This window comes from Rosa rugosa, chromosome 5, assembly GCF_958449725.1.
Source record: "Rosa rugosa chromosome 5, drRosRugo1.1, whole genome shotgun sequence".
Classification (NCBI taxonomy): Eukaryota; Viridiplantae; Streptophyta; class Magnoliopsida; order Rosales; family Rosaceae; genus Rosa; species Rosa rugosa.
In genome coordinates, this window is record NC_084824.1 from 32,190,188 (window position 1) to 32,206,563 (window position 16,376).

The window sequence follows — 16,376 nt, forward strand, 5'->3', positions numbered from 1 at the left end:
CATTCAAAAAAAAAAAAACAAAAAAAAAAAAAAAAGATTGGCTGCCAAGCGTATGGTAGCTCCAAATTCAAGGATCTAATTCTTTGAATTACCGGCTCTTGCAAGGAATTAGAAAAATAAGAATAAACATGAACTCATACATGGATTCTGTCATTTAATTTGGCTTTGTTTCTAGTGACTAGCTATGACGTTATTTAGTTATAAACAAAGCCGGCCATGAGCCCATGATAATGACCTGTTGCCATAAAATTCTTCTCCATATTTGGATGGACCAATGCCAAGCAGAAATCATCTGCACAATCCTATAAGACATTCAAGCATTTTTACTACATTCAACTGGTTCTTTTGTCTTACATGCTTCAATTGGCATCCATTTAACATATGTAGTCAGATTCTATTTAATTTATTTATATCTGTTATTTTTTTATGTGCAAGAGTGCAAGACTTTGTGGAAGAACAAACCATTATCGGATGGAAACAGATATTTTACTTTTCCATAGCCGGCCTTACTTATGAGATAGTAGTTCTCTTCAATATTCATTGTGAGATCAGATTGAAACACATCAAGCAAAACAAATGGAGAAGCTTGTTTCTAGCTGGTACAATAATGTTCAACCCCTGCCCGAGACTTACATATTCCCACCCAATGCAAGACCGGGGAAGCTTAGCACTCTTCCTTCATCTGACAACATTCCAGTGATTAATCTTGGTGGTGGTGGAGCAGAAGGTCATGATCGAACTCGTATAGTTGAGCAAATACTTGAGGCTAGCCAAGAGTTCGGGTTTTTTCAGGTTACTGAGGCTTGCTTCACAATCGAGCTTTTCTTGCTTCAACTTTCACTTACTATATATATGCTTATATCATCATCCAATTCTAAATGTTATTCACGAATTATGTAGGTAATCAACCATGGCATATCAGAAAATTTGTTGCATGACACCATGGATGTGTTCAGGGAGTTTTTTGCTTTGCCTCCAGAAGACAAGGCAAGCTTCTTCTCTGAGGACCCCAACAAACTCTGCAGGCTCATAACTAGCACCGGAAATTATGACAGGGAGAATGTTCATCTCTGGCGCGATGCCCTCCGACACCCTTGTCACCCTCTAGAAAAATTCATTCCACTTTGGCCTCAACAACCGCTTAAATATCGGTAAGGGCCACATGACCTATATGTTGTCAAATTAAGTAACTAGATATTCATGTAACAACTGCTAGAAATCTATGACATTTTCAGAGAGCATGTTGGCAAATGTTCCACCCAAGTGAGGAAAGTAGCTTTGAACATTTTAGACTTGATCAGTGAAGGACTTGGGATTGGATATGGGCACTTCAGTGATGAACTTAGCCAAGAGACTCTACTCTCAGTTAATTATTATCCACCTTGTCCAGATCCAAGTTTGACATTAGGAATAACTAAACACTGTGATCCAAACCTCATCACAATTTTACTTCAAGGGGATGTACATGGCCTTCAGGTTTTTAAGGATGGGGAATGGATTGGTGTGGAACCTCTTCCGCAAGGACTAGTGGTTAACATAGGCTATCAGTTACAGGTACGTCACCAATTTTTCTTATGCTTTAAATCATAAACATCAATCACTCTTCTTTACAATGGCGGTTAATTTTGGTCAACTTGGGATGCAGATCATAAGTAATGGGAAGCTGAAGTGTGCTGAACATCGAGCAGTGACAAATTCAAGTAATGCTCGGACATCTGCTGCATTTTTCATTGCACCTTCCCAGGATTGCCATATACAGCCTGCAGCAGCTCTTATCAATGCAAGTAATCCTCAAATCTATAAGGGCTTCCAATACAAAGAGTTCCTTTCCAACTACCTAATGAAGCAGGGCAACACCGAAGTTGTACTTGAGCCCTTTAAACTCCAAATTTAGCTAGCTGTTGATGTTCATGGAGTGAACTGTTACGAGGGGATCGAAAAAACATCAAGATTATTGTGCATATGAATAATGTCTTGTTGCTTTATGTGGAAGAAAAGACAGGCAACTAGTGGAACTAAAAAGCTACAGCTTATGGTTATTTTGGTAATGTACGTTTATCTATGACTTCATTCACGTCTATATATTATGAAGATGATCAGAACCATACATGAGGCATATAATCTGACCATACAAAATTCTAGGGGTGGGTTCGGTTCGGTACCGGACATTCAAGACCAATACCATCTACCGTACCAGACACTCTTGGTACACAAAATAGGCTACCATTACCGGCCACAAAAGTCGGTATACCAACTTCTCGGTATCAGTTGGTATCGGTTGGTTGGGCCTCCAACCGAGTTTAAGATTGGGCCAGCTTTCAGCTATGGCCCAACTGAAATTGTAAAGGCTCAAACCTGTCAGCAATTTCCAAACAAAGGCCCAACCATAAGCAAATGAAAAATAAGCAAAAAAACTGTCATACATAACTTCAGTTCATCAGTTCAGTTCATCTCATCAATCATTCATCAATTCATAGTTCATACAAATTATAATTCAATAATTCACAGTTCATCTCATCAATTCACAGTTCAATAATTCACAGTTCAACTCATCAATCATTCATCACTTCATAGTTCATCAATCATTCATCACTTCAGTCAATGAAGAAGAATTTAGGTAGTTTCTGCAATTTCAATCAATGAACAAGAAAGCTGAAAGCTCAAGATGTAGGCTCCGAGGGCAGCGAGGCAGTAGTTTGTGACTGTGTAGAGCTGGTATTGGTCATTGTTCCCGCCACTCCTTGATTAAAAGCATTCTCTGCAAAATAACAAAGAGGAGGTTAAAAACAATATCATGATTCATAAAATAAATAAGCAGAAAATATGAGTAGCTTACCCCTCTCAAGTTCCTCCAAAGTGTGGTACATTTCAAGGTCATCTTCAGTGGGATCTTTGTACAAATTTGGGGGGTCAGATTTTAACCAATCCGAAGTGCAAACAAGGGCTTCCACCTTTTTTGGTGTCAATGAAGCTCTAAAAGGATCCACCACTCTTGATCCCAAACTAAATGCATTCTCCGAGGCCACTATTGAGCAAGGAACAGCAAAAACATCCTTTGCTAACTTTGATAGGACTGGATAGGTTAACTCATTGGCCTTCCACCACTTATGAATTTCAAAATTCTTTGCAAGGAGGCTAACATACCTATCCGATAAATACTGATCAACCTCATTTCGTATGCATTGTGACTGCTCCGCCATCCTCTCCCTTGCTATTTGCTTGCTGACTTCATCAAGGTTCTCCATGTCATCCTCGTCCAATCCAAAATCTTCTCCCATGCACTGTTCAGCTTGGTTGCTGCTCTCATTGCCTTTGTATTCATCATACATCTTCAGCAATATTGTCTTCAAGTTCCCTTGTATTGAATGAATTGTCTCATAGCTTGCATTGACCTTTTCCATTGCTACTTTAGCCCACTGCAGCTTGTATCTTGGGTCAAGAACATTAGCTATCATGATGATCTTGTTCACCACTTCGAAGCTTCCCCAATATTTGTTGAACTTGGTCTTCATTGAAGTGGCAACCCTCTTCAAAATAGGGTCTTCTGCAATGACAGCCTTGTCAATCTCAGTCTGCAATGTTACCATTTCAACCAATAGTATATTTGCAGTGATCTTTTTCCAAGCGCTAAGCTTCACAGTAGCTTCATAAAACTTCTTCAAAAACAAACAAAACGCTTCTGCATTCCTCCAGTCCGCATTAGATGGTGGTCCAACCCTGCTTTTACCATTTCTATCTGTTTCGTCAAAATAAGCTTTAAAATGGCAATCTTCTTCAGCCATTCTGCCGAACACAGCTTCATACTTTAGTGCAGCTTCAAGCATAAGGTATGTGCTGTTCCATCTTGTGACTACATCTAATGGAACATTGGCATTTGCCCTGCATTGTTCCAAAACAGCAAACTCCCTGAACTTGTCAAGACGACTTGATGAACTCCTAACATACTTGGCACAGTTCCATATAGCAGCAATCCCTTCTTGTAACTCCTTCAGACCATCTTTAACTACCAAATTTATAATGTGGCATGCACATCTTAAATGTATAAACTCTCCGTCAAACATCAAAGTCTTGTAACTCCTCAACCTTCGCTTCATGTACTCCACAGCTAAGTCATTAGCACTAGCATTGTCTACTGTGATTGTAAACACTTCAGTGATCTCCCACTGCCTCAAACATTGCTCTACTACCCTTCCAATCTCGTCCCCTTTGTGACTAGTAATTGTACAAAAGTTGATGATCCTTTTGTGCAATTTCCAGTCATTATCCATAAAGTGGGCAGTAAGTACCAAATAGTTTATATTCTGGATCGATGTCCAGGTGTCGGTGGTAATGGAGATCCTAGTCTCATCATTTGCCTTCAATTGACTCAATAAAACAGCCTTCTCAAAATTGAACTTATCTAACACACCCTTGGCAACCTTCTTTCTGTTCAATCCCGGCCATTGAGGTTGTAACTCTTTGCAGAAAGCTATAAATCCCTCCTTCTCTACCTGCCTAAAAGGGAGCTCATCCTTGATAATCATATCGATACACCTATCATCACACCTCTTCCGGCTATACTTATGGTATGTGGCTCCTCCACTCACATTATCCCTATTCAATTTAGCTTGCTTGGGATCAGTTTCTGCATGTAGAGGACAACTAATGCATTTCCTAGTATGTGCCCACATTGAGCTTGTCCCATTCTTTTTACTGTCACACAACACTCTCTCATTGCAATGATTGCAAGTGCACCAAATGGGATCTATTTGGTCTGAGGTTGGGTGTTTACATCTAGTAAAATGAGCCCACAGAGGGCTCTTGTTAGCAGGCTCTTTTCTTTTCTGCCCAGCAGTAGCTGATCCATGAGGTTGTGAGTTGGACGGTTCAGATTCAACACCTGAACCAGAAGCACCTAAAGGTGGGAGTGTTTGACCTACGAGTGGTTGTCCTAAAGGGGAATGATCTAAAGCTGCAGTACTCGTCATATTAGCTGCAGAACTAATCGAAGGGCTAGAGCTACTAGCTTGACTGAGGTTAGCACTTCGAGTACCCATAGCTACAAAAAAGAAGAAGAAAGAAATGAAACAAACAAACATCAAACATATATATAACAGTCCACAACTCCACATAGCAACAAACCATACCCTAAATAGAAAACAGAAAACAATAACACAATCAAACAGTTCACAAAAACATTAAACATGTCTTCTTAGTTCACAATTCTTACAAACAAAAATTCAGAAAGCTTATAACAATTGAAACTTCAAACCATTTTCATCATATAACATATAACATTTTCATCATCTAAATTTGCAATAAAAAACTGACCTAGCCTCTTTCTCCAAACCAACCAAATGCTGTGCTCCTAAACCTCTTGAATTGTTGAGATTGGAGCAACACCTGAAAATTAGTAATTACAGTAAGAAACTCTCAAGTCAAATACAAGTGAATTATACATTCATACAATCACTTTGCATAATATGAATTATACCTTCAGTTGTGCAGTCACTTTGCTTTCTTAGTCCTCGGTCCTCCTGTTCCTGCAAGCACAAAAGGGAAACCATGAAACCCAGAATAAATTGGTAAAGAAACTAAGAAACTAAGAAAGAGTCCAAACTCACAGGTTTAGAACTCACATATACAAGTAAAAAATCAAGATTCCACTTCAAAGAGACTGATTCCACTTGAGATTAAGTGATTAACTGCAGCAAGATGCAAAAAAGTAAAACCATTACAATTTTAGAGATTACTCGGTCTAGAATCCAAAGATTAACCAAAGAGAAAACTCAAATCTACCAAAAATTGATACGAGAGAGAAAACTCACCGGCCGTAGGCCATGAATCGAATGAATTGATACGAGATTTCTGGGTTTGAAGCTTTGAATCGAATCGAACTTCAAAGGAGAGGTCAAGAGGCGAAGAGTTCTAGGTTAGAATCGAATCGAACTTCGGCCGTAGGCCATGAATCTCTGATTAGATACGAGATTTTCTGGGTTTGAAGCTTTTATCGAATCGAACTTCAAGCCTTCGAGGCCTCGAATCGAATCGAATCGAATCGAAGAGTTCTGGGTTTGAATCGAATCGAGAGCCGGAGAGGGTTTGAGTGATTGAGTCTGAGAGAAATGGCTCGGTTCGAGCCTCAAGCCTTCGAGGCCTCGAGGGGCTGAGGGAAAGAGTGGCTGAGCAGTCTGGGACTCTGGTCTCTGGGTGGGCTGGTGGAGTGGTGGGTAGTAGTCGTATTACCCCTTTAGGGTTTGGAGAGTTATAGTCTAATCGACGGTTATAATTTAATATGAAATAAAACTATTAATAATCAACGGTTTAGATCGATAGATATAAAATATATTTAAATATATAAATAATATATATAATATACGGTACGGTACGGTATACCGTATTTATCTTCAAATCAATACCAGAACCGTACCAATATGTTCCTCTCGGTTCGGTATTACCATACCAATACTTCGGTAGCCGACATTTTCGGTTCGGTTGGTACACGGTTGGCTGGTTTGTCTCGGGAGGATTTGCTAGCCCTACAAAATTCACTGCAGTAAAACATTGCAACTACAGTAAACATTAAGAGTTTAAATTTTAATATAAGATACTGATAATCAAGTACAGATAATGACATTGTAAATTGATTACGAAACTAAAACTGTACATGTAGGAACAGAAAAGATCATTAAAGATCATCAAGTCATCACAAAGGTGCTGCAGCTGCTCATGCAGCAGAACTTTTCTAGTGAAACGGTGACAGAAAGCTATCTCTGAAAAATATAGCGTGACAATCCTTCTGGGTGAGTATCGAAGAGTTTTCCTCAAAAAATATCTTGTCGGTTCTCTGCCCCGTCACATCTAAAATTAGAAGACGTTTGTTCTCATTAGAGAAACATAGGGGTTCAAACAAATTGCAAATTCACTTGGAAGATATTGTAAATTCACTTGGAAGAAAAGAAAAAATTCAGTAGAACATATCTGACATTATTTTGTTGTCTTTTGTTCTTCTCTTAATTTGACATCCTTAATCAATCAATGCTTTCGTGGCAAGATTAGGGAGCCAAATTGGGGTTTAATTTTTTCATCGGTTTCCCATACTATATCCCTTTTCCGAGATTGCTCAGTTGTAAGCTATGGCCATGCAAGCTCGGGGGAGTTCCATATGATCAAAGAACTCATTATGAGCATCAAAAATCATAACCGAGTTACAATTAACACTAGAGATCCGAGAAGCATTATGTTCCATAATAATCTGGTCTAACCAATACAAGTAGCCATTGATGAAAACGCCTAGCCAATTGAACACCAATTCAAACGTTCACCCAGTCTTTGGTTTTTAACTCCAACTTTCTCCACCGGTCAGCCTGGAAGTTACACTTTTGAACATGACCACAAAATAATTAACTATATTTTTAAAAGAACACGGCATGATGAGAAAAACAGTAGAATTTGTTAAAATATTTTAGTTAACTCAAATATCTCAAAATGTTGGAAATATTACAATACATAGTGGATTTCCCCTCGTATCACTACTTATCAATCACATCACCAACTTATAAAACTAAACGGGGATAATTCTATGACTTCAATTACCATGTGAAACGAATGAGACTTGTAAAACTAAGCAGGGATAATTCGATGACTTCGGTTACCATGTGAACATGAGACGATATTAAAAGATCATGCTCAAGTTGTGCTATTGCTCACGGACCCAAGTTTTGAAAGAGATTAAGTTCGATCGAACCAAGCACCCCAAAACAACCAATATTATTATTTTGGTTCAGTAAGAACAAGTTATTTTTAGCTTCCTGAAAGATTATGATACGGTTGATACCTCGGTACCCTTCAATAAAAGGCCATTAGAAAGAGCATTATGACTGGTGATGGTAGCACATGGTGCAGACGATGCATGACTACATAACATTATGTACCTACACAATCACCTTTCCCAAATCTACAATCTGCCTCGGAAACTGCTTCAAAGTTCACACAATAACACAAAGTCGCTTTCTATTATCATGAACATCTGTTGTTGTGTTTTTTGTGTGCATGTTTGTTGAGGCTTCTTGCAAGCTTACAATTTATGAAAACCAAAATATGTTTGATTTCAATTTGAACTGTAAGAAAGAGTTTGATTATAGCCAAACAAAAATTTACATGACAAAAGTTAACAAGCAAAATATAACAAAGTAAAGGCCTTTCGCCTTTTCACGAGCTGCTGTTTAATTGGGGAAAGATGGAATCAACAAAAGCATGGTGCATCGGATCTGATAGCCACAGATTGGCTACATGATGATGAGATGAGGTGTTTCGGTGAACTTCTTCAATGAGCCAGATGGTGGCTTCGGCTTTACAGGGGTGAATAATGGCATCCAAGGGCCTGTATTCGTCTTCACTGCCGATCCTCAATTGGTCCCACTGTTTTAGCTGAATATTGGTGAGATAATGCAGAGGTTGTCCATAAAGCTGCTTAATGGATTTACCTAAACCCATCCATGAGGTAAATGGAATAACAGAGCCACGGTGTGTTGGGATTGGGATGTGCTTCATGTACTCCTGATACATCTCTGCCCTTCTCATCAGAGCACCTGTAATTTAAAGCAGTTTTAGAGAACTTAGGGCTCCAATAAGGAAACAAAGCTATAAAATCAATGCAACAACAACGTATTCATTAAGGGAATGATCAAGGTAGCTTGAAAGGGATATAACTTCTCAAAATGGAATATACAGTAACGTATTAGCCACTCGTGAATTGCAACTTTAACTATAAAGATAGCTCCAAATATTGCAACAATAACTATAAAGACACCCCGGTGTAGATTAAGGAAAAACAAACTTGCTGGCATTAATCCTAGGAGCAAAAAATGCTAAACTACTAATCCATTTACCGAAACAAATGGCATTGCACAGCTTGGATCAGGGTTTTTTACAGATTGATGATTTCTCCATGGCATTAATGAAAATAATCTAAACCCGCTAAAGGGGTATGATGTTCCATGAATAAATTTCTCCAAACTCACCAAGTCAAGACATTTCTGAGAAACTTACTGATAACAAGCTCAATCGGACTACGGATTCATTAATAGTCTATGAAGAAACATACATCCAATGCAGGCGCAAAGTTACAAGTAAATCTGAATCACAATACGATTGAACTTTTATTAAGTTGACTAGTTTCAGCAAGACAATGTTCTATTGTGCAATTACCTTCAGATGTTAACTGCTTGCTAACATACTCAGTAGTGACTTCCATCTCTGCATCTGAGGAAGACGAGTCATCTGATGATATAACATCAACCTGGTCATTTGATGGATGTGACCTCTTCATGGTCTACAGACTGTAAACCTGCATACAAAACTTATTTAGCATTAGCATCAGTTAAAACACCAAACAAACCGTAAGTCAAGGCTCCGCAGAGATCCATAAGCACCACCCACCCAACATAAATCATTAGTGAAATAAATTAGCTACTTCAAAGGTTTTCTAGCAACACATGATCGTTTATATTTGGCACCAATCTGTACAAGAAAAGGCAGTAATCTTCAATTAGATTCAGGACAACACCCTTCCCTTCAATTCGATCTCATCACCGACCACATCATTACAATATTCATTTCAATCATAACTTAATCCTATACAGTTTTCTTCTTGCCATTTCATAAAACCAAACAGATAAATCTACTATGAACCCTGCCACAGCATGGCCTTGAACACACAAACATACAAATTAACCCCCAAAAACACTGAAAATAAGAAATCTGAGACAGAGTTCCTCAGGGTTTAGGGAGCAAATGAATCACTCTAGATACAACAATTCTTTGTCATCTTCATAGTTCCATACAAAACTACAAATAGATTTCTTGATTTCATCATTTCAGTCATCTCTGCACATTTGCCTAACCAATTTGCATGCAGTTATGAAACATCTAACAAACACAAACATTCTTTCATCCTCCATATCATCCAAATCGCAAAAAAAGAAATGAACTTTCCGAATTTCTGTTTCTGGGTCTTACCCAAAATCAAAAAAAGAAAAGAACCCAGTTGCTGGAGAGCAGAAAGCTTTAGAAAATAAGAATGCCCAGAAAGCAAGAACAAGAAACGAGTCACAATTAGCAGAAAGGTGACGAGAGAGAGAGTGAGTGACCTGTGATTCTGTGAACGCCGAAAGAGAATAAAAGTCTGTTGTCTGTGGTGATGTACAAGGGTCAAATTTCACGAAAACGGGTCGAGTGAGCAAACAATCCACTGTGCCAGAGTTGCTGCTGAAAATGAAATAGCTATAAAAGGGTACTGCCAATTTCACTGCGCCGCAGTTTTTTTTTTCTTTTTTCTTTTTTCTCTTTTTATTTCTCTTAATACTCTGGCCTGACCAGAGGAGGCACAATCACTCCGGAGTCCGGAGAAGTCGAGGTCTAAACTTGCATTAATATCTCACTGACACCATTCTACCTAGGTATTGGCTGAAATTTTGCAGAGCTGATCTATACATTAGGACCTAAAAACGGAACGGTTAAGATGTGAAAATGTGATCGGAAAGTGGGTGAAAACCGGAAATCCGTACCTAAGGCTAGGTAAGGACGTCCTTAGTGTAGCCGGACTGATATAGGATTTTTATCAGGTAAGGATGTCCTGTTTAGGTACGGATTTGGTGTTTTCACCCACTTTCCGATCACATTTTCACATCTTAACCGTTCAGTTTGTAGGTCCTAATGTATAGATCACCTTTGCAAAATTTCAGCCAATTTAGTGATCGTTAAGACATCAAAAACTGCAATTTACCGATATATATATATATATATATATATATATATATATATATATATATATATATATAAAATCTCGATCGGAAGCGGCATGTGTTCATAGTTTAGGCTGATATAATTCATTCAGGTGATAATATGTTTGTTTTTAATTGGTTCAATTTACATAAATTTATTTTCTTTTATTTCGTGGCAAATGTTGATTGTCTATTGGACGATCGAGACTATGCAATAGTTAGGGGGCAAAGTGGAAGTTGAGAGAGTTCTATTTGTAACTTATTTTCGTTTTTTAAGGGCAGCCGTACTGAAGATTAAAAAAAATTAAAAAATAAAAAATCCCTGGACAAATGTCGATTATGTACTGGACAATCAAAACTATGCCATAGTTAGGATCTCATTTTCTTCTCATTTTTCAAGTATAAGAGTCAATATATGAAAAGCATCTACTACATAAAATAAGTTGAAAAAAAACTCTAGCTCCACAAAACTCGGACTGTTTCTTGGTCTTGAGTTTGCAAAGTTTTCTTCTTGTCCGGTGGCGCCCATGGGCGGCGGTGGCTCACCTCGCTGGCTAGTGGCTGCTGCCGGACGGGAAATAGAATACTAGCGGCCTGGGTGCTTCTTGGAGAGAGGTTCTGGCTTGGTTTTGAACTGGATGGCTTTGGCGACATGCTCCGGACAAGGTCTTGGGCTCGGTGGGCAGCGGTACAACGTGGGTCGAGCGACGTCGAGGCACCTCCCTGCTGGATGACGGTGATGGAGGAACTGAACGGTGGCAGCGGTGGCTGGTTGGCCTGCATCAGACTGGTTTTGGTTTCAGCGTGGCTTGCTCGGACTTCGCTGGGTGGCAGCGGGATTTGGGCGAGGGTTTGAGGCGGCGAGGACTGGCTGTAGGTGGCGGCGGCGGGGGCTAGCGTTTGGTTTTTTGCGGCGGCGACAGTCGGCTTCGGGTTGTGGCAGTTGACCATTGACGCTGAGGATGGTCTGGGCTGGGGTCAAACCCTCCTTTGTTTGGGCCGGTGTTTGGGCTTCTTTCTTGGGGCTGTTTGGTCTGCTATGTTGGGCTTGGTTTTTTTTGACCTAGCCCCAACTCTATGTTAGTAGCTTTGTTTACTTTCAATAATTCCCTAAGTTTTTTAGGGAGCTCTATTTCCTTTGTTTTTAGGGTAACTGTAAGTTTTTGGGCTTGCTTATTTACTATGTTTTTTCATAGTCTGTAGGCTTGCTTGAATAAGTGAGCATGGGTACCGTCAAATGATCGGACCTAATCTATGTATCGCTGTGATTTTTCACAAACTCTTTATCTACCCAGAGATGGTAGAGGGAGGATATGTAATAGTCCTTTCTGGCCTGAGTATTAATATATATCGACATGATATTCTTAAAAAAAAAAAAAGAGTCAATATATGATATATATCCTAAGTTCAATTTTCTAATTTTATTCGAGATTCATAAGATGATAGTGCACATTAACTTTTTGAGCTCCTCCTCATTTTTTGTAATCTCGCTTTTATCATTCATATATAATCATAAAGAGAATACAGTGAGACTAAAAAGATTAGAATCATGAGGCTAACATTTAATTTTTTTTTTTATGCCTCAAATAGAGGTTCACGAGTCAAAAACTGATAATAGGTTGATTAGTGAATGTAAAACCTCTAGCTTTACTTTCTTCCAAATTGCAACTTGCTAGCTAAAAGTGTACGGTTTAGGGTTTAGGAATGCCCTAAATCTCAAATTGCAAAATGGTCAAACTAAATGGACCAATTTTTGTCATTTTCATAAAAGGTTCTTGTTCGTTTTAAGTTCTCTCACTCCTTCATATGCTGAACTAAAACCGCCTTTTCACTTTTCTTAGCCAAAATGCTCACAAGGTTCCATAAACTCATGCTCCATTCAACATTAAAAACTCACATCAATGCCCTGCATTACTTTTTATACCCTCTATGCACCACAACTGAGGTCACTGAGTCACCGGAGCTTCCAAGCTAGGTCAAGAATTTTTCGAAAATAAATCTATAAACTCAAAATCCAACCTTCACGCCCCGAATTTTGAATAAAGGAATTCAAATCCGAAACGCGAGAACAAACAATCACAAGAAGACTCTTAGAAAATTTTTCAAATAAACTAAGCAACAAACAAACTGAACTCACAATGTCAATACCGACTCGTTCTTTAGAGTCACATATTACATTACAATAGTTTACAAATTAAACTGAATATCAATTCAATAAGTAAACGCACCCTCTACACTCACAACACAGCGGAAGACTAGAACCAAGAGTACCCTTCCATGTCCACGCTACCGAACGTACACCTCAGCTTTGATGACGATTGATCGATATTCTAACCTGCACAATAACCCCTACACCATAGAATAGTGCACCGGGAATGTAAACAACAAACCCGGTAAGCTTTTCAGCCCGTATGAGTAAACTCAAATAAAGTGACTCACGTCACTCATGCTTATAATTTCTCAATTCGTGAGATAATTAAAGCAGCAACATTTAACTCCACAAACACAACCAAACATATAATCACACTAGGTAACAATTAGTAATCCCTGCATCGAATTATAGTAATCCCTGCATCGAAAGTTTAGTTCAGGAGATCACTAAAGTCACCCAATTCAAATTATAGTAATCCCTGCATCGAAAGTTTAGTTCAGGAGATCACTAAAGTCGCCCAATTCAAATTATAGTAATCCCTGCATCGAAAGTTTAGTTCAGGAGATTACAATTAAATCAACAATAGAATTCATAGCATTCTGATTCTCACATATGAATTAAGGAAAGAACACCAGAACATTCTCCGAAAACTACGTACTCATGATGCAGTAACGTCGTTACCACCATGACGGTACGTAAACATAGACTACACACCCATGATGCAATAACCCAGTTACCATCATGAAACTATGCAAACACAGACTACACACCCATGATGCAATAACCCAGTTACCATCATGAAACTATGCATACACAGACTACACACCCATGATGCAATAACCCAGTTACCATTATGAAACTATGCAAACACAGACTACACACCCATGATGCAATAACCCAGTTACAATCATGAAACTGTACATGCAACATGACTAGAGCTCTAACCATACCGTAACCTGTTGCCTCCGTCGAGGTTCAGCCTTACGATGACATTGCACCCAGGTTAACCACAGTAACCTTCAGAATTCAGCCATTTAAAGAAATCCCACCTGACTCTCAATTGTCACATCATAATTTCAATCACTCATTCAACAATATAAGTCCTCAAATATAATTCCGGCATAAGTGAAAGTTCAATTCAATAATGTGAATGAAAACATCAAAAGTCTACATATCACAATGTCACACCATCCAGATATATATATACCACGTAAATATATATATACGTAATCATCCACACAGGAATGACCACTAATACCAACTATAGTTCACACACTTTAAAACCAAGAAATTCATTTTATACTTAAATTCATTTTTTTACCTGGGAGCCGTAGCCCTATGAACCGTAGTCGATCGAGTTCATATTATTTCAAACAAAGCATTAAATTTGAAAACGATTTACAATTATAACAACAATTTCCAACAATTAAATAATTCGATTCGTAAATGAACCATGTGAGATTTACTCACCTCTAATCCAGCTGCGTCTTCTTAACAGCTCAACAACGATTTCATGAATCTTTCGCTTAATCAATCCGTCGATCACCTAATCCAATATGATCTTAACTTAGCAAGGGATTCATAAAGCACACTAAAATGACAATCCAACAGTCAGATCGAGATTAAAAGATGATCCAACGGTCGGATCGAAATTAAACGATGATCCAACGGTCGGATCCTCACAGATCGCCCTTAGAATCATCCTCCTGAATTATCACGAAGATCCGACGGTCAAATCTTCCTGAATTGTCCTTACAAACATCTCCACAAATTTATACAAAAATCCGACGGTCGGATTCTCACGAATCGCCTTTTGAATCGCTAGTTCTCAATTATACGAAGATCCAACGGTCGGATCTTCGCCCGTGACCACACAAAGTCATCGGGACAGTCATACGATCAACATATCAGAATTTGAAGCAAAACCGATGGTCAGATCTTCGCAGATCGTAAACCGAAGATAAAACGTAAAAACGTTAAATAGTGTCGTCAAAACGTAAATCATCCATTTATCAACCTTTTCTAAAATAACCTTGTAATATATCAAAACGCTCGTATGTTTGCATAGATCATCGTCCAGATAATATAAACTCAAAATATGGTCCGACGCGCCGCCACATGCGGAGGTCAGACTGCGGTCAACGCGGCGGTCAACGACGGCCAACCACCTCAGATGCAAAAGTTGTCAACTACAAACTTCTTCAAAATAAAGAATTGAACAACTTTAATACCTGACGTTTTCTGAGACAAGGTCTAGATCGTCCTAGATCGAGCTTGGAAGTTGGATTAATCTCAGCCCTCTGATCAGATTCCAGATTGAATCAGAACCGTCAAAAACTTCAAACCTTGATCTATCGCTCTACACTCCAAATCGTCATGCAAGGAGGATATGAGGATGATCAGAAGGAGGAGAACAACCCAAAACTGAGGAGGATCGGCCCATGCAACGCCGGCAAGGCCGAGATCTGATCGGGTCGGTTTGCTTGGCTGGGCGTCTTCGATCCGGGTCTGGGAGCAGCGGCTCGGCAAAGAGGGCGTCTGGGCGTGGAGCGACGAGCACGGTGAGGGCCGGGTCGTGGCCGGAGGACGCCGGAGCAGAGAGAAAACGCTGGGTCGGGTTGATCAGACCCCGAGGGTTCTGAGGAGAGAGAACGGAGAGAATCTGGGGAGGAAAATATAATTTCCGAAACTTTTGAGATTTATGAAAATATCTCAGATTTTTCCATATTTATAGAAAAATCCAAAAACTTCAATCCTCCATAACTTCTTTATACGAACTCCGATTTTCGCGTTCCACATGTCCACGAACTCGTATCTACGCGCTCTACGACTTTCGTGAAGGAAGATTTCGGAGAATCCCAATGTATGAAAAGTCAACCTTCGCACCCCCCCCTAAAACCATACTTTTCGAATAAATAATCGTCCGAAATACTTCCGCTCCATCCACGAACCACGAAATCGTATCAACGAACTCTTAAATAATTCCCGAAGCATTTAGGAATTAATTACGAATTTTCGGGGTATTACACCAACAATTAAATAGCAAACAAAACGTAATATCCAAAATATATCTATTTACATAATAAGACCGAAAATGTTACAAACCGAAATTTGAAAGAATAAGCTAAAGATGTTTCAAATTAGAGCTATAAACTAAGAGCATCTCTAACATAATACTTAAGTGAAAGTTTAAATATAATTTTTGGTAAATAGTTAGTTATATTTACCTATGGATTTTGCATAGTTATATTTATATATACTATTTTATTTTCTTTGCCCTTTATCAAGACAACAATTTGTGATTTGAGAAAACACTTGAAATATCTAATATTGCTAGAGAAAAATTATTAAATCTATAGCTATTGTTAAAGATGCTCAAAAGATGTTTTACACTAAAAGTTAAATTAATAGAGTTGGAATGATCGACAAAAATGAGAGATTTACTGTTCTTTAACCTTGAG

General features: G+C 38.8%; 2 protein-coding genes and 1 long non-coding RNA gene across 5 annotated transcripts; 1 reads left to right on the plus strand and 2 right to left on the minus strand.

Moving 5' to 3' along the window:
- Window positions 1-410: 410 nt before the first annotated feature.
- Window positions 411-2,088, plus strand: LOC133712256 (flavanone 3-dioxygenase 2-like). Its single transcript, XM_062138364.1, has 4 exons — window positions 411-792; window positions 901-1,151; window positions 1,236-1,554; window positions 1,646-2,088. The coding sequence occupies exons 1-4, from the start codon at window positions 577-579 to the stop codon at window positions 1,892-1,894; spliced, it is 1,035 nt and encodes a 344-aa protein (XP_061994348.1). The 5' UTR covers window positions 411-576; the 3' UTR covers window positions 1,895-2,088.
- A 3,181-nt stretch (window positions 2,089-5,269) lies between these two features.
- On the minus strand, window positions 5,270-6,191 carry LOC133708410 (uncharacterized). The gene is made up of 4 exons (XR_009845831.1): window positions 5,808-6,191; window positions 5,619-5,684; window positions 5,474-5,522; window positions 5,270-5,382 (listed from the first exon to the last, which is right to left on the minus strand). It is a non-coding gene; the product is annotated as an uncharacterized LOC133708410 (long non-coding RNA).
- A 1,879-nt stretch (window positions 6,192-8,070) lies between these two features.
- LOC133710459 (protein RDM1-like) lies at window positions 8,071-10,310 on the minus strand. Of its 3 annotated transcripts, XM_062136526.1 has the most exons (4): window positions 10,131-10,310; window positions 9,421-9,501; window positions 9,190-9,328; window positions 8,071-8,570 (listed from the first exon to the last, which is right to left on the minus strand). In XM_062136526.1, exons 3-4 carry the CDS (start codon window positions 9,308-9,310, stop codon window positions 8,191-8,193), a joined length of 501 nt encoding a protein of 166 aa, XP_061992510.1. In that variant the 5' UTR covers window positions 9,311-9,328; window positions 9,421-9,501; window positions 10,131-10,310; the 3' UTR covers window positions 8,071-8,190. The 3 variants fall into 3 exon arrangements, with proteins under 3 accessions (XP_061992510.1, XP_061992508.1, XP_061992509.1); XM_062136524.1 differs by lacking the exon at window positions 9,421-9,501 and having other exon boundaries at window positions 10,131-10,306; XM_062136525.1 differs by lacking the exon at window positions 9,421-9,501 and having other exon boundaries at window positions 10,000-10,137.
- Window positions 10,311-16,376: the final 6,066 nt, after the last annotated feature.